We start from the raw sequence: 18,731 nt of genomic DNA on the forward strand, positions 1-18,731 counted from the left end.
ATTCATTATTTATAAAATATTTTTTAGAAATATAAAATATATACCTTGGTTAAGGTTGCTAACCTTGGTAAATTTTTAACAATAATATAATCTACCTACTAATTCATTTAATAACGGGAGACATGTGACATAGGATGGGTATTGTGTCGGGTTTTATAAAGAATATGATTCAATCCAACCCTAGAGGTATCTAAATTTACATTGAAACAAAGATGGGTCAGGTTTAAGTCGGATTTATAGAAAACAGGGCGGGGTCGGGGGCATGTGCATACTCTTTCATGTGTTAATAACATCAAATATACTAAAATATTGGATATCAGGAGGAAAATATCATATTTAACGTAATAAAATGCATAATTTAACCAATCAAATTAGGGTACAAAGAAATGGGTGCGAGATATATTATACTTGTGTACTCGATTATGTGATCATAAGGGGTAATTATACATGGTCTAAAACACCTTTATTTTGTAATTGAAATTTTTGTATATCATATCATTGAACATATGTTTATATCATTTTTATAATGATTAAAAATAAATGAAATTAATAGAAAGATCAAACTTTTTCGTTAATTAGCGTTTGAGGAATCCAAAAAGCTGAGTTTTGAAGAGCCGGTCGGATGCGGGCTTCCCTGTACATTCCCGACCAGCTAAAATTGACCTCTCCGACAATTTGAAAGCAACGAGCTCGTTTTCACCTTGAAGAGAATCTGCAGTTTCTCGCTGGGCGAGCAATTTGGCAATTAGTCCTGCCAAATGCAGGTCGCACGAAGAACAGACACGGAATGCAATCGGTTGTTTTCATCGTCTCCAACGTATAACGTTAAAAATTCAAGCTTTCCCGTGGATGAGACTGAGATGAATGACGAAGACACGTCGAGAGAAGTTCGTATCCGGGCGAGCTCGCGTCTGTTTTCAGTTACCGTCCACTGCAGAGCTGACCTTGAAGAGAATCTGCAGTTTCTCGCTGGGCGAGCAATTTGGCAATTAGTCCTGCCAAATGCAGGTCGCACGAAGAACAGACACGGAATGCAATCGGTTGTTTTCATCGTCTCCAACGTATAACGTTAAAAATTCAAGCTTTCCCGTGGATGAGACTGAGATGAATGACGAAGACACGTCGAGAGAAGTTCGTATCCGGGCGAGCTCGCGTCTGTTTTCAGTTACCGTCCACTGCAGAGCTGACCTTGAAGAGAATCTGCAGTTTCTCGCTGGGCGAGCAATTTGGCAATTAGTCCTGCCAAATGCAGGTCGCACGAAGAACAGACACGGAATGCAATCGGTTGTTTTCATCGTCTCCAACGTATAACGTTAAAAATTCAAGCTTTCCCGTGGATGAGACTGAGATGAATGACGAAGACACGTCGAGAGAAGTTCGTATCCGGGCGAGCTCGCGTCTGTTTTCAGTTACCGTCCACTGCAGAGCTGGCAAATAGGCTTTATCTTTGTATTAGAGAGTTATGTATCGTGAAGCCATCGGGTTAGACTCCATGGCCCAATGGATAAGGCGCTGGTCTACGGAACCAGAGATTCTGGGTTCGATCCCCAGTGGAGTCGTTTTTTTTAGGCCTTTGCAGGTGTGATCGAGTTCCGTTTTCTGAATACGGGGAGCGGTTCAGGCATTTCTACCCGCCGGCGAACTGTTCAATTACTATCGTCTTGTGACCGGGGTCATCAGTCTATATGATGGTGGTCGGGTTGGGACCCCCAAAATCTCTGGAAGAATTGAGTGATTCTAACCCAACCTCACGCGTCACTACTGTTTTACAAGACTCACTAAAATCGTGAGTTGTAACAAAATTCAAGCTTAGAAGAAGGCTTCTTACTTTAGTTCAACTCGAATTCAAGCTTAGAAGAAGGCTTGTTAAATATAATAAATCGAGTTCATAAATTTCAATCTTGGTTTGTTAACTCGTGACATAACACGTTATATATATTTTTCTTATAAAAATACCCTTTTACCCTAATTTCTTTTTTCAGTTTCCCTCTTTAGTTAGTTGATAATTGACCTATTTACCTTAAACTTCAAAGAAGATTGGTCGTTCAATATTTTCGTGACCCTCAACAGTTAGTATTACTCCTTGCTAATGGAATAGAGACTATTGATTCCATAGAGACTATTAATGGAGAAGTTTGTTCTCACTATGATGTCTATTTAGATGGGTATTTTGGCTCCTCTATAATCAGCTTGAGCTCAATTGGAGGCACCAGTAAATAAAGAAAAACATATATTAATAAAAAAATATAATAAGATAAAACAAAATTGATATCAACAACCAGGGCTACGTTTATTGTTTTTTTGAAGTCCTTTCCCCTCCACCTTACCTTTGGAAGTAATTGTCGCTCCCTCTGCTTCTTCCCGCCCGACAGAGAGGGAGAATTTCCTCCACCTCTCAACTCAGCCCACCGTTGCCACTGTTCACCGTCCCATTCTCTGCTCCATCCCCATTCAACGTTGCCGCCACCGGTTGGACCTCACTTTCCATTCTTCCACCGGTTTCCCCTCCATTTCTCCTTAGCTCGTCAGAGATGGGAATCAATTACCCTGTCGCCCCTCACTCTGCCGTCAGCCAAACTCTGTCATGTCCGTACCATCGATTTTACGGCCGCCCAATCCGTATCACTCATCTCGTTCTGTCGATAGAGAGGTTATCAGCTTTTTCAATCACCATCCTCCTTCGATAGAGAGGTTATCAACTTTTTCAGTCACCGTTCTTCTCATTGCCAATCGCACGGTACAAAGAGCTCTCTCTCTCTCTCTCTTTCTCTCTCCACTTGTTATTTTCTTCCTCCTGCTCTCTACTTGTCATCGGAAGAGGTTTGAATGAGGTATGCGACCAGAATTGTTTAATGAATGGGATCAAATAGTAGATTTTGTTGGCAGCTGGTTATTTAATTTGTCAATATTTCAGCTCTTTAAATTAGAGTACAGGGATATAAAGCAGGCACATTTGACATCTTTTAGACAGAGTGTGATTTGGTAGATTACGAGAGCTTCTTCTTTTAACTAGCTACTATTTTTCTAATCTGATTATGATGGTTGAAATTGTTTTTTTATTCTCTATTTAGGCTTGTTAGAGAGGGACAGGAAGGCATTCTTGTCCTTCTGACAATGTTGCCAACACTTGTGACTGATCTTTGTGGTACTTTTATTTGTTTTATTTCTCATATGTACATGTCAACGCTAGAATTAAATGGAGGCTGTTTTTGAATGTTCTGAAAGAATTAGAATGCTGCATGAGAACTGAAAACTGAATGCGTCTCATTGTGCTGCTGTTGCTGAAAGATAAGTCTCCTGTAGCAAGAAGGGACTGGTTTTCTTCCTTTTGCAGGATTGAGCCATTTTTATTTTACTTTTTGGTTTCAACTTGTTCCTTGTTGCATTTATTAATTTGTTATTTGGACGACGTCTATCAGTTATTTCTTTCTGAAATTAGCTTGATCTCAGTATTTTAATCCTTTATAGACTTTGTAGAGCAAATGAGAATCTCTTAGAATGGTGGTCATGCAATTTTATCCCTTGGGCAATTCGAATATATCAGTAAGTGGAATAGTTTATAGGATTGGAAACTGAGGAGTCATGTGAAGTAAGCGAACGTGAGAAACAGAATGCTGCAGCAACTGTTAGCAGCATTTATTGAGCTAACGGTAAAAGCTATTAGTGGTAAGAGATGCCATTCTGTTGGAACCTCCCCCAGTTTGGCCTTAACATAGTTCTTAGTAGAATCAACCATAGCTTTGTATAATGAGTTGTTAAAAAGTTCTTATGTTTTGCTTGATGATTTTCTCCTCCATGAGTTGAGATGTAAGGCACCTTGGTGTACCTTACTGTATCCTACTGGCTTTTGATTGTGTGGTATGGTATCCACCTTCATGTTGTAAACCCATGATTCAAACCATAATTGCACTATGAGCAAAATTAGAACTTATTTTCATTGTATTGCACCTACCTGAATTTCTGAGAATTATGTTTCACGTACTAGCTCATCTTTTATGTTGTCCTCTATATATTGCGTACTGCTTTATAACAATCTTGTTCTTTGAGCCCCGTTATTGTCACCAAGGTTATTTGAGTTTCTCGTATTATGTTGGTTTGTATTTTATCTCCTATATAAAAGGTTGCTGTAACAAAGGATGGCTTCAATGCAGTGTATTCTGTGGGCTCTATGTCAAGGGTGTTGTTCCACATCAGGCAAACCCATGTCGTTCTTTTCCTCTCTGCTGACTGCTCTACTACCAAGTGCAATCTGATTGCTTTCTTCTCTTTTCAAATGCATCATGGGTTCTAATTAGTATACCGTTGCCACTATGGCGGTTACTGTAGTGTGTTGTTTTTTCTTTTTTTATTCTGACCTTTGCTGGAGATTTTCTTGGTTTGGTTTACTGAAAAACTAATATTCAAATGGAACAGGTGGATGTTGTGTTTGAGTCTGGGCATAGTATTACTGTTCAGATATGTCTTACAAAGATCTTTCAGTCTCTCCATGGGATTTCTCTGCTGCTCTTCTCCAAACTTCTCTCAAAACTAGAAACACATTGTGTGGTAAATCCATTCATGCCTATATGGTGAAATCCGGGCTTCATTTGGGTATCTTCTTAACTAACACACTCATCAATTTGTATGCCAAAAGCAACCTCGTTTCAGATGCTCATAAACTCTTTGATGAAATGCCCATGAGAAATACTTTTTCTTGGAACACTATCCTATCTGCTTATGCTAAGACTGGTCAACTTAACATGGCATCACAACTATTCAGTAAAATGCCGGAACATGATTCGGTTTCCTGGACTGCTTTGGTAGTTGGCTACAATCAAGTGGGTCAGTTTAAAACTGCTATTAAACTGTTTCTTGAGATGGTAAAAGTTGGTATTCCACCCACTCAATTCACGATTACAAATATTCTTGTTGCCTGTGTTGCTATAAGTGCTCTTGATATTGGGAAGAAAGTGCATGCCTTTGTGGTTAAATTTGGACTGAGTAGTTATATTCCGGTTGCTAATTCGTTGATTAACATGTATGGAAAGTCTGGTGAACCAAGTACAGCTAAGGTAGTTTTTGATAAGATGACATTAAAGAGCACGCAAAGTTGGAATTCAATGATTACTCTGTACGCGCAGTCTAACCAGCTTGACCTTGCTCAAGCTCAATTTGATCAGATGGTAGAGCGAGATGTTGTGTCGTGGAATTCAATAATTGCAGGATACAATCAGAGTGGGTTCGATTTGAAGGCATTAGAGTTTTTCTCTCTAATGTTGAAACAATCGTCAGTTACTCCTGATAGTTTCACAATAGTTAGTGCTTTGTCAGCTTGTGCCAATTTGGAATTGTTGAATGTTGGCAAACAAATTCATGGTCATATAGTGAGAACCATCATGGAGTTTGAAGGTCCCATCAGGAATGCATTGATTTCTATGTATGCCAAGTCTGGTAATATTGAACTTGCTCAGAAAGTTGTAAAACTAACAGCAGCTGCTGATCTTAATGTGATTTCTTTCACTGCTTTGCTTGAAGGGTATGCTAAGCTTGGGGATGTGGAACCAGCCAGACAAGTCTTCAACTCAATGAAAGATCGAGATGTTGTCACTTGGACGGCAATGATTGTTGGATATGTTCAAAATGGATTCAACAATGAAGCTATTGAGCTCTTCAGGTTGATGATTACATCAGGACCTAAGCCAAATGATTATACTCTTGCAGCTATGTTACGTGTTTCTTCGAGTTTAGCAACAATCGATTATGGCAAGCAAATTCATGCTATTGCTCTAAGATCAGGTCAACAGTCCAAAATCTCTGTTACAAATGCACTTATCTTCATGTATGCGAAATCTGGAAGTATTACAAGGGCAAGAAAGTTATTTGCTCGAACTTACCATCTTAAGGATACCGTATCTTGGACTTCCATGATTGTAGCTCTAGCTCAGCATGGGTTTGGAGAAGAAGCTATTGATCTATTTGAGAAGATGTTGAATATGGGAATGGAGCCTGATCATATAACCTATGTGGGTGTGTTCACCGCTTGTACACATTCAGGATTAGTTGAACAAGCCCAAAATTATTTTGAGTTAATGCAAACCTTTCATAAGATTGAACCCACTCCAAGTCACTATGCTTGCATGATTGACCTATTTGGACGTGCCGGATTATTTCAAGAGGCTCAAGAATTTATAAAAAATATGCCAATTGAACCAGATGTCATAGCCTGGGGATCGCTTCTTGGAGCTTGTAAAGTTCATAAGAATGCAGAATTGGCAAAAGTAACAGCAGAGAGATTATTGGCTATTGATCCCAGTCATGGTGGTGCGTACTGTGCTCTTGCAAATGTTTACTCTTCTTGTGGAAAATGGGAGGAAGCTGCAAAAATTAGAAGGGCAATGAAAGCTAAAGGAGTGAAGAAAGAACTAGGCTCTAGTTGGCTTCAGATTAATAATAAAATCCACGTATTTGGTGCTGATGATACTGCACATCCCCAAAAGGATGTAATCTATGTAAAAGCTGCTGAGTTGTGGAGGGAAATTAAGAAAATTGGGTTCATTCCTGACATTGATTCAGTTTTGCATGACGTTGATGATGAGATGAAAGAGCTGATATTAAGTAGGCATAGTGAGAAGCTTGCAATTTCTTTTGGTTTGATAAGTACAGCAGAAGGAACAACATTGAGAATCATGAAAAATCTTAGAGTTTGTTCTGATTGTCATTCTGCAATTAAGTTTATATCCAAGGTGGTTGGAAGGGAGATTATAGTGAGAGATGCAACCCGTTTTCACCATTTCAAGGATGGGTCTTGTTCATGTCGAGACTATTGGTAAAATCTTTTCTCAGTGTATTTTTATGAGGAAAGCTTATCATGCTTGATATAAAAAATCTCTTGAAGAAGTTGTCGCATCCAAGAATGACTTCCACAAGGTACAGCTTTCTGCTTATATAAATTTGTCTCTTAGGGACTAAATCAACTGCTTCATGTGGTTCATATTTCTGTATAGGATTTTGTCAATCCAGAAGTCAATATTCACTCATGTAAATACTGTTGTAGAAACAATATGAAAGAAGGCAACTCTTTCACTACATGTATCAGTGAGATAAGTCAATATTCATAACTTTCTATGAGTTTTTTTCTGCCTTTTTCCATTTAAAAGTTGCAGTAACCTTTCAAGATTGTGGAATATTTGTATTAGGTAATCGTCACTAACAACTTTCTTCCTTGTCCTGGTCCCAGCTCCTCTTACCTCTTGTAACTGCCTATCGGTACGAGGGGCCAGAGGACATGACTCTGGCAAGTCCGAAACTAAGATACTGCACGAGAAAATCAAAGAGAAGGTCTACAGTGATGATGAAGTCATCAGGATTCTCACCACGAGGACCAAACCTCAACTTGGTGCAACTTTCAATAACTACAATGACAATTTTGGGCACCCATTCAATAAGGTTTTTACCACTTTTTGCCTCTTCTTTCTTTTTTTTCTGGAGTAGTTTGGCTACAGTCATTTTTGTTTTAAGGACTTCATACATCTCATTTAAAAAAAAATGTTTTAAGAACAAATGCTTTCTCTCTGTTTCTAATTTGCCACTAAATTAAGATGAGTGATAATTGCTTATCGATATATCTATTAAACTAGATTCTTGTCTCTCAGGATCTGAAGTCTGACCCAAGGTTGATTTCCTTGCCACTCTCCGAGCTACAATAAGATGCCGGATGAGACCAGATAAATACTTGGAGAAACTTCTTGGTCAGGCAATCAACACGACGGGAACCAATGAAGGAACTCTGACCAGAGTTGTTGTCACTCGAACTGAAGTAGATTTGAAACTGATTAGGGGTGAGTACCATTAAAGACACAGCGTTTTTCTGGAAAAGGTCATGGCCGAGTACACCTCAGGTGATTACAAGGAGTTTCTTTCTCTCTTGATCAGCCATGGAAGCTTTTAGACTTCCTTTGGCTGCGTGAGTGCATCTGTCTAGTGTCCAGTGGGCGAGCCTCTTTGAACTTTAGGCGGAACTTACGAATAAGGCTTGTGTGCTCGTCTTATAGTGTTTTAACAAGCGTCGGTGTTGTTCTGTTTCGCTGGCTCTGGGCGAATGCTGGAGAAACGCAGAGATTACGGTCAGCCTCGTCAGTGTCATTCTGTAAGTTGTTTATACACTCGTAGGTCTTCAACAAGCAACATTTTTCTACATTGCTCAAATGCTCATCTCCATTACTTTGTTTCGCAAAACCAGCTTTGATTAAAGTCCATGACGCTCCCATCTTTTTCAGGCATTTGCTCAAAAAACTGTGAATCAGTGTAGAAAGAACACTGACTAGCTACAGAGTTTCAAGTATAAGACGGTTTTAATAATGTAATTGTGATCCCATATCAACCCTATTCCCAGAGCATCTTCTGGAACAATTCAGTTGAGTCTCTTAATCTTGAGATAGCCCAGATGTTATCATTGCCTAAGAGTGATCATTCTCCACCAACTCTAGTTCCTCAAACATCTTCACAGCCAACTCAATTTTCCCAATTTTTGCGTACATATTCATCGAAGCATCTTCCACAGCTGAATCCGAAAGGTAAACGAGGAAGGCTTCTACAGGCATGGCTGGTTACTTTCATATTTATTTTTTTTGAAATATCGCAAGGTAAATACATAACTCTCCTGCAAAAAACGCACGATAATTAAGCTGTTCAAAATACAAAATTTCAGTTCCCATAAATCGTATCATTCTGCTTGCCTTACATCATTGTATTATAAAATAAATATTATTTCTATATTTTTAAAGGGCATTAAGGTATAAAACCTCGGGTTTAATATGGGTCGAGTTAGGAGAAACCCGACTCTGACCCAGAATCCAATGGGGTTTTTTCCACACCCCATCCCCCGCTGGTGAACTCTAAAACCCTTCCCCGGGTTTTTGGGCTGGGTCGGGTTAGATTTTCCGTAAAACCCAACCGGGTACCTACCCCTAACTCTGATCCGGGTGGAATCGCTCCTTTTAAAGAGTTTTTATTTTATTTTTTCTGTCTAAAATTGAAACGAACAAGGAATTTAAAGACGCGGCGGGGATAAGTCGTGTCTCATACCTGCAGGACACAGATGTTAAGGGATCTACGAAAAAGGAAAAGCAGTAAAATAATTGAAGAAAGTGAGATCGCCCAATTTGTCTTTTTGTGTATAAAGATCTGCTTATAAACTACATTTCTCTCCCCATTGCTCTCTCTTCGTCAGCGCACTGATCTGAGCCACCTAGAGAAGATCGACACACAAAGAAAGTTACAATGTCCACTCTAACCCTGCCTGGATCGATCCCATCGCCGATCGAAGACTCCGAACAGCTCAGGAAGGCGTTTGCAGGTTTGATCGGAGTTCTGTTTTGTGATTTAGAGATCGGCTCAGACATTTTTGTCATTTTTATTAATTTTTCGCTCACCTTTACTTGATTCTGCGATTTTGAGTTAGTATGTAGTGTTAGCTTCTGTGCTTGATCGGCGATCTTGTGTTTATTCTCTCTCATGAATATGATGGGATCGGTGGCATTTGGGTGCTCTCTGAAGCACTGGATTTTATTACATGGAGGCACGTTGTGATTTGTTTGTCGAGATACAGCCATCTTTGAAATTTTTGTACAAGTAGTTTTGTAATAAATTGTTTGGCATTTTAATTTCATCCCGATGGGATCGAAGGTCATTTTTGTTGATCAATAATCTTTTATTCCGTTATTCGATATTTGTCCATTGTTACAGTATTAGACAGATCAACCCGTTCGAGGAATCTGGATTATCTGACTCTCTTTTTTTAGCATACTCTATTTTATTTTTATTTTTATTTTTATTTTTTATATAAGGGTAATCTGTTTGAATTTGTCTCTTCAGGATGGGGAACAAACGAGCAGCTCATTATATCCATTTTGGCTCATAGAAATGCTGGACAGCGCCAAGCAATCCTGAGAACTTACCATGAAACTTATGGAGAGGATCTCCTTAAAAATTTAAAAAAGGAACTTTCAAATGACTTTGAGGTTGGTTTTCTTTATCTTGACTGTTATGATGAGGAAAATGCTGTCAACTTATCCGCTGGTGGGTGATTGTTACTGTTTGATGTTTTGAATTGGAAGTGAAATTGCCTTGAAAAAAATAGGAAACATGTATTGGTGCAAAGGAAAGTGATAGAGAAAGCACTCTACAGTTGAATTCCATTGACACAAGAGAAGTCATCATGTCTACTTGACAACAGACTGCTACTTGTTCGATAGAGTTCATATTCTTGTAAAACAATTTGGAAGTTTTTCTGCTGATGGAGGTTTTCCACATAATACATAATACTCTGGAACATCAGTTTCCTAAAAACTGAAATTAACTTCTCTCGTTGACAGGGAGCAGTACTTCTTTGGACAATGGATCCATCTGAACGTGATGCATTTCTGGCCTATGAATCTGCAAGAAAGTGGAATGCTAGCAATCGAGTTTTAGTGGAAATAGCCTGTGCTAGAACATCCTCTGAACTCTTTTCCGTGAGGCAAGCCTATCATGTTCGTTATAAGAAATCTCTTGAAGAAGATGTTGCATTTCACACCAAGGATGACTTCCGCAAGGTACTCTTAGAGGACTAAATCAGCCACCTCCTTTGGCTTCATGTGGTTGATATTTCTCTATAAGATTTTGTCATTACTGAGGCAAGCACATAGCAGCTCTGTATTAACAACATCATTCTTACTAGCTTACGTTCGTTCTATCCAGAAGTCGATATTCACTCATGCCTAAATACTGTTGTAGAAATTTTTTGAAAGGCAACTCTTTCACTACATGTATCACTGAGACAAGTCAATATTCATAACTTTTTATGAGTTGTTTTCTGCTTTTTTCCATTTAAAAGAAGTTGCAGGAACCTTTCGTGGAATATTCATATTAGGTAATCACTAACAACTTTCTTCCTTGTCCTGGACCCAGCTCCTCTTACCTCTTGTAGTTGCCTATCGGTATGAGGGGCCAGAGGTGAACATGACTCTGGCCAAGTCCGAAGCAAAGATACTGCACGAGAAGATCAAAGAGAAGGCCTACAGTGATGATGAAGTCATCAGGATTCTCACCACAAGGAGCAAAGCACAACTTGGTGCAACTTTCAATCACTACAATAACGAATTTGGGCATCCAATCAACAAGGTCCTGACCACTTTTTACCTCTCCTTGCTTTTTTCCTGGAGTAGTTTGGCCACACAATTTTATGTTTAAAGATGGACAAATGACTCTGTTTCTAATGTACCATTAATTTCAGGAGAACATTAGTGAGTTTAAAAACCATCGAACCTTAAGATGAGTGATAAATCGATTCTTGTCTCTCAGGATCTGAAGTCTGACCCCAAGGATGATTTCCTTGCCACTCTCCGAGCTACAATAAGATGCCTGACGAGACCAGATACATATTTGGAGAAAGTTCTTCGACTGGCAATCAACAAGACAGGAACCGATGAAGGTGCTCTGACCAGAGTTGTTGTCACTCGAGCTGAAGTAGATTTGAAACTGATTAAGGATGAATACTACAAAAGAAACAGCGTTCCTCTGGAAAAGGCCATCGCCAAGGACACCTCAGGTGACTACAAGGAGTTTCTTCTTCACTTGATCGGTCATGGAAGCCCTTAGACTTCCTTTGGTCTGCGTGAGTCCATCTATCTAGTGTCTAGTAGGCGAGCCTCTGAGAACATTAGGTGGAATGTAGGAGAGAGAATAAAGCTTGTGTGTGCTTGTCCGAGAGTGTTATAACCAGCGTCGTTCTTGTTCTGTTTGCGTTGCTCTGGGTGAATACTATGTGGTATATGTACTTCTTTAAGTCTGCTGCACCTTATTCCGAACGTTTTCTCGTAGTAATATCTTCCGGTTGTTTCAGAATTCAGATATCAGCTATCATGGGATAGTGATCATTTTTCGTAACACAGATCGATAAATCTCTCGATCAGAAAAGAATCAATAGAAAAAGAAAGAATCATCGATATCTTTCTCCAAACAAACTATTGATCAGGACAGTGTAAGGATATCCTCATATTTGTAGTTGGTCACACATTATTTATATAAAATGTAAATTCATAAGGGAAAAAGATTTCTAAGGTTATCAACCATTTTTTATCGATTCCAAATTTGACTATTTAGATATTATATTTTTTATAATATAATTTTACAATTTGAATTTAATGGACAACTAAGAAAAATGCTCTAATAGAAAATAATAAATATAAATTTAGTCTTTAAAAAAATTATTTATTTAATTTTTTAATAGGAGAAAAGGAGAATTTCCCTAAAACTTGTCAATTTTATTTTAAAAATTTAAAATAAAATAATAATTTATTTTCTATTCATTTTATTTTATCATCTACCATAAAAATGACAGGCCAAAGATCTCACCAATTTCTGTTGCCTATATAAAAAATTTCCTATGTGGATAATAGAAACATTTTAATCAATAAAAAATAAATATCTTGTATAAAAAATAATAAGGGTTTAGATGGGGTTGATGAAATTGTCTAAAATCCCAAACTAATAGACGTTACATGTTCCATAATGTCTGTTAATATTTTACTAGCTTTGAAGTAGAACGTCCCCACCCACACCTGAGAAAATCAAACAGTGCCCAGATGGTATGGAATCTCAATACGGTGCAGAGGAGGAGGAAGAAAGACGTCAATTCATGGGCAACAGTGCTCAAGCACAGATGCTGAATAGAGAACCTATTTAACTTTTAAACTATACAAATTCAACAAATCATCTCTTCAATGTTGGGAGGATAATCAAAATTAGAAGATCACAATGAGTACTTAAACGACAAAATTACTCGATAACAGTCACATAGCAGATCGGCTTTAACCTCCTGCGTGCCAATCCATGCAACTAAAGCAGTTCTAGTTTTTTTCTGTTTAGGAATATAAAAATAGAGACTCTTAAAGTTTGGAGTTCAATCCGCTGGCTAAATTAGCTACTAGTACTAAACATGATGAACAACAACATGTCTCTTACCACGGGAATGTACATTTGCTTTTTCATAAGAATGCCGGTGATGAATCCCTGCACACTTCATTTCTTCAAAAGGGCCCGTGAAATGATTCTCTTACAGTGTGGGTTGGTTCGCAGGATTGCTGCATGGGGCCGAATAGCTTCAACAAGTGAAGCATGGAGATAACCCTGTTTCGAAAGACACAGATTACAGTCAGCTATGAGTCATCAAATTACTATGGGTACTAAAATATATACTTAGTGTAGAAGGTACAAAGTCTCTTCAATAGTCAGACGAGCAACTTCAAAAAAAACCTTTGAGAGATTATTGTATCGTTACCCCTCTCTACTAATGTGGTTGATAGTGGTATACCTTTGAAACAGCAAGAGCACATTGGATGACATAATTTGCAAATGGGTCTTGCAGCAGTTTATCAAATTGAGATGTAGACAACAATTCATGAATGATCCTGGACCGGTTTTCTTCTCCAAATGTTTGGAGACATTTTTCCACCACATTACTACTGAACTTCTGTTGGGCGAGATGAACATAGTTTCCTTCAAATTGAGAAACTAAAGTAGCAGTTGCTGATGGTATCTTCATTTCTAGAATATACTGAACAACATAATTCCTGCAGGACAAACAAAGGGAAATTTTTGATAAAGCAAGGAAAAGGCAGTCATCAACCATCAGTTGGAAATTGACAAACTAAAGTAGCTTTCCTGCTGTTGGAAGCATATGAGTCTCAAAATTGAGATTTTTTGTAGAAGGGCTTGTATCAAATAAATATTGTACTGTACTAACATTCAATAAAATACACATATTTAACACAAACAAGAGAATAATCTATGAAGATGAGACAGCTGTACTTTAGAAGAACCTTACAACAAGCAAAAACAGGATTTGCATTTTGCTTAGCATTAACAGCAACCTGGAGCTTAACAAATACATATGTCCTCAAAGCGCATCTTGGACATTCATAGAAACTTAACAAGGTAAGATAATACAGAGGAGAGACCAGATTTATGAACTAGTTCCTTTTCTCTATAAACAAATTAGCAAATAGTTTTATCATAAAATTCTAAACATTTCATTTCAGTCCCATTTGCCAATACTGTATTCTAAGATGTGGTTCTATCAAGCAGGTTTTAATTTCCTAAGTGAAAAACTAACATGCTGCAATGAACTTTCAAAGTTCACATTAAGAAATTACCCAAAAGCATCTTGCGCGAGGAGAAGTCCATTTAACGAAATTTCTGAAACCAACTTTTCTCGATGTTCTCCAGTTGAATGAGCTATGCAGCGTTGTAGAACACAACATCCATGTCTCTGAGTTGCAATATCAACACAATATTTTGCCGCTGCATAAAATATAAACTGAACAAAAACATTTAAACAAGGTTAGATGTAAGGATGATGAGCTCCATCCTTGTCTCCAAGAAGGGAATAACATCACATACAAACATATTGCTTTCACTCGGTAAAAAGACTAAAAAACCAATCCAAAATTGGGGGAAATAAATTAGATAAAGACTTATCATCAAGTCAGCTAAAAATACTTTACAAACATGTAACAAAATGCAATGAGTTGGTAAAGTTTCACTCATGACCAAGAAAAGCACCTATAGTGGAAATATAAGACAGAAATAGGTCAAGTAGCCAGGATTTATTCATTAGTAGTGAGAGGGTTAACCAAATCAATGTTCTGCACCGTTGAGCTGGAGGTTACTGATATCAGCACCAAGACCAGACCACAGAATCTATTTTTTTAAGGCAATCTTTTTTAGTTGCATTTCAAAATAAATGAGATAAATGTTTTAAATAAAGTGAAATGAATAATAGTAAGGACTTCATAGAATGGAAGAATACAAACCATATATCTCAGTTTAGGTGGGCATTTTGAAGAAACTGTTACAGTCATCGTATGAAACAACTAGCACATACAAAATGCAAAACATAGTTACAAGTAGACCTGAAAAAGGAGGAAGTGATACCTTATTATCTTCACTGCTGAGACATTGCAAGCATCGTTGCACAACATGATTACCATTGAGGTCCTTAATCAAATCAAGAAAACCAGATTCCAAGGCAGAGACCACTAATGAAATTTGTTCACGAGTTTTAAGAGTCTCTATCAACTTCTGCACGGCTCGTGTCCTGTAAAGAAATAACAAGAAGATAAGCCTAAGGGAAACAAGAGAAAGATAAATGGAACAAAAATATCGGTGCTGTGTTTACCCATGAGTGTTTAAAGAGATGTTGACAAGCTCCCCTGGAGCTCGTGTTACAACAAGTAGAATCTGCATCCTTTGATCTTCATTACACACTTCCAATAACTTCTGAATAAGATAATTACCAAATGGGTTCATCATAAGTTCCACTACATGATCTATAATTTCGTCAAATATTATTTGCACATCTCGTAGAGTCCCCTCATCAAATTTCCTTTGCAAGAACCGACACCCATGCTGATCTTTTGCCATAAAATATATACACCCTTGACTCTCTGCCAAGGAGTTAAAGTTTGCAGGAAGAACAGGAACACCAGAATTCAACTCAAACTTCTTGCTAACCGAGTTTCCCATTTCACCATAGCAAGGAAAACCTCTTCTATGTCTTTCCATGATATCATCTCCACCTTGTAGGATGAAACTCCCCTCACAATCATATCCACATAAATTTCCTGGCAACTGAACCGGTGGACGAGATTGGGAAGACCAGCCACTTGGATAAGAATACAAACCATAATCAAGCAAACTTCTGCTAGAATCAATCCCCATGGATGGTTTTGGATGCCTCAAGACTGAACTAGAACTAGATGAACCAAAGAGGCCTCTCCCTCTAGAATCTAAGCCACTTTGCAGTGAACGAAAATAATCATCAGTGTAAGAGTAAGGACCGCAACCATACAGTGTTGATTCAGGCGTCTCTGCCGAAGGATACTGGGTCCCACCAATTCCGGTCCCCGTGGATGGACGAAAACTAAGTGTACCGGTATTGTGCTCCTCCTTCGGTTTCCATGAAAAATTCATAGCAGAGTGATCCGGTCGATGGGAACCGGGTAAAGTGCCCATTTGATAATGCTGTTGCAGTCTGAGCATCAGCAATCTCCTCTCTACATCTGACCTCCTCTCCTCATCAGATATTGCAAAATTTGGTACAGAACGAGATTGACTATATAGGCTAGGATAATCCTTCCAATAATCCTCTACAGACCCATTACTTGCAACATTGACACGGTTAGCCCCGAGCAGAGTCGCATACGCGTCCAGCGGGGAATGTTCCACCCCTTTGTCAAGAATCCCCATTGCCTGGAACTTATCAGATAACCCGGCCTCATCAATCGCCTTCTTCGAATCAGAAGAATCCGATTCCGGCGAACAATAGAATCTGTTCGAGGAGTTGGTCGTTCTTGTTGGCAGCTTGAGACTAAAATCATTTAAAGGACCCAGTGGCGATCCTTCTTCGTCGGGAGATAGCCCGCCGGAAAAAAAGCTGGAGGAGGAGCCATCGGAAGGAGTAACAGGGGAGACACAGACGCCACCATGACATAATGGGTCATCCTCATAGATACCATGACGGTGGTGAATTGCGTGCTGGTTGGTAGTGTCGCCACGACCATGCGCAGCATAGCCATGACGCCAACTGTGAAGTTTATCATCATACATGATGTACTGAGGAATTGTGTGCTTGTGCTGGCTACCGTCGCCATGAACAAGCCCACTATAGACATGACCATGTCCGCCCTGAACATGTCCATGTCCGGCCTGAACATGCCCATGACCCTGACCATGGCGCTGATGGCTATCACATTCATAGTGATGAAATGCAACAGATGTTGCAAGAGGGATCTGCCCCAACAACGATTCGATCTCTTCATCTTCCTGCTTCTCAACCTTCATCTCTCCCAAATTTCCGACCAAACTTCTCCTCGTTTCCCACTTTCCCACTACTACAACATACACTAAAAAAAAACCCAGAAACCAATCTCAAAATACCAACACTCGCATCAGAAATCTATATTCAAAGACACGAAAAACCATACAATCACAAGCGATTACCGTCAGAATCCCAATTGCATTCCCAGCTCATTCCATTCCATTCAGGTATCAAACATGGGTGACTTTGGTGAAACATGCAAAGAAGAAGAAGAAATGGGAAAGAGGTGGGTTTCCATTTATACAATTACCGCTGTACAATCATACGGTTGGGTACGAGTACTGTCCACACCCACCATTAACGCAGAGGCACATATGGAAACAACAGAGAAGGAAGAGAGAACGGCACACTACGAGTGAAGAGAAAAAAAAAAAATGTATATAATAAAAATCTTTCTTTTTTCTTTTTCTTCTCCTATTTCGTTCGTTCTAAAATTAACCTTAATTTTCCCCGATTTCCTCGCTAAATTTCACAATATCATGACGAAAATATCGAACTTTAGTTTGCCGAGTTTTAACGGCCACGCCAGCCAGAAAGATATTCGGAAGACGTTGAGATCTTTTACATAATTAATTAAAATATTCTTTTAATTTTTCATTAAATAAAGATAATCACCAATCTCAGCCATTGCTATATGGGCCCTACTGAGGTGGCCCACGAATCAAATATTTGCTTTCAACGTTTATCCATAAAAAATCGAGATTAGTCGTTAATCGTTTTAAGAAAATCGTGGAAATATTGGATTTGGCAGTTTTCTGAAATATCTCCTCTCCGGCGATTCGTTAGGTGTTACTTTTCAGTAATGTGAAATTACATATCTATCCTATTCTTCGTCCTTTTCTACTTTCTTACTTTGTAGTAGATTATTACTAATCTACCCCTGACCTTACCTGCTTACTAGAGCTACATGTATAGATACTTGTAGGAGATTACTACTAATCTACCCCTGACCTTACCTGGATCATGAAATATAATTACTAGAGCTCATATGTATAGATTCAACCTATTTAATCTAAATTAAAACGTTCTTTTAGAAATTAGTTTATTTTAAAACTAAATAAGAATAAAAAATATTTTAAATATTAAGTGAATTTTGTTGTTGTAATCGGTGTTGTCAAAACCAGACTGCACCGGCCCATTCAATCGGACAAGTCGATCCAATTATTTTCTTATGAAAAATGGTAAAAATCAAAGACATAATTCAAAGTCATGACCAAGTGCCTGTATAGAATGGGTAAGTATCAACTAATTGAAGACTAGTTTATGTCCAATGGGATCGAACCAATGGTTGAATCGGGTCTAGTCCAACTTGACCAAAACTAGTCTATCTTACAGTTTTGATGTCAAATTTTACCAAAATAACAAAGCAACAATTGAATTGAGATAGCATCATAATTAAACAAAAAACAAAACATTAATAAATGGCATTTAAGCCTCATTCGACGACCACTCTATCATTGGGATTTTTTTAAAACAAATTAATAAAAAATTAACCGACGGGTCAATTTTTCGACAATAGCCTCACAAAAATATTGGAGATAAAGGTTTCAATGTGAGTCAAAGCATGATATCTTAGTTTTCTGCTTGTTTAATTTAAGTATAAGAAAATAAGAGAATTAATAATTAAAAAAATTGACAAGAAAATAATATTAGAGTTTCATGTAAGTGACTTTGACTATGGGTTAGATGGGGTTGAAATAAAAATTGAATTTAAGGATTTTTATTAATTAATAAATTTAAAATTTAGGAAAAGACAGATTAAAAAGGTTAAGTAGATTCGATTTAGATGTTTTGACCCATTAATAGGACATGTATGATGTGAGAGGGTAGGAGG

At 38.2% G+C, this 18,731-nt stretch overlaps 3 protein-coding genes, 1 non-coding gene and 1 pseudogene across 4 annotated transcripts; 4 read left to right on the forward strand and 1 right to left on the reverse strand.

The window, feature by feature from the left end:
- The first annotated feature begins 1,486 nt into the window (after positions 1–1,486).
- TRNAR-ACG (transfer RNA arginine (anticodon ACG)) lies at positions 1,487–1,559 on the forward strand. Its single transcript has one exon. It is a non-coding gene; the product is annotated as a tRNA-Arg (tRNA).
- A 769-nt stretch (positions 1,560–2,328) lies between these two features.
- LOC137937163 (pentatricopeptide repeat-containing protein At2g22070) lies at positions 2,329–6,948 on the forward strand. The gene is made up of 2 exons (XM_068782254.1): positions 2,329–2,737; positions 4,414–6,948. Exon 2 carries the CDS (start codon positions 4,458–4,460, stop codon positions 6,807–6,809), a length of 2,352 nt encoding a protein of 783 aa, XP_068638355.1. The 5' UTR covers positions 2,329–2,737; positions 4,414–4,457; the 3' UTR covers positions 6,810–6,948.
- Positions 6,893–8,249, forward strand: LOC137937179 (annexin Gh1-like; annotated as a pseudogene).
- An 825-nt stretch (positions 8,250–9,074) lies between these two features.
- On the forward strand, positions 9,075–11,866 carry LOC137936360 (annexin Gh1-like). Its single transcript, XM_068780968.1, has 5 exons — positions 9,075–9,334; positions 9,853–9,998; positions 10,353–10,571; positions 10,927–11,139; positions 11,320–11,866. The coding sequence occupies exons 1-5, from the start codon at positions 9,259–9,261 to the stop codon at positions 11,614–11,616; spliced, it is 951 nt and encodes a 316-aa protein (XP_068637069.1). The 5' UTR covers positions 9,075–9,258; the 3' UTR covers positions 11,617–11,866.
- An 886-nt stretch (positions 11,867–12,752) lies between these two features.
- Positions 12,753–17,216, reverse strand: LOC137936672 (putative pumilio homolog 8, chloroplastic). Its single transcript, XM_068781490.1, has 5 exons — positions 15,197–17,216; positions 14,953–15,115; positions 14,172–14,335; positions 13,331–13,589; positions 12,753–13,146 (listed from the first exon to the last, which is right to left on the reverse strand). The coding sequence occupies exons 1-5, from the start codon at positions 16,858–16,860 to the stop codon at positions 13,039–13,041; spliced, it is 2,358 nt and encodes a 785-aa protein (XP_068637591.1). The 5' UTR covers positions 16,861–17,216; the 3' UTR covers positions 12,753–13,038.
- Positions 17,217–18,731: the final 1,515 nt, after the last annotated feature.

Source organism: Aristolochia californica, unplaced genomic scaffold, assembly GCF_029961685.1.
Source record: "Aristolochia californica isolate CCGP_79_NKW_82.1479 unplaced genomic scaffold, dmAriCali1.0.hap1 SCAF_7, whole genome shotgun sequence".
NCBI lineage: Eukaryota > Viridiplantae > Streptophyta > Magnoliopsida > Piperales > Aristolochiaceae > Aristolochia > Aristolochia californica.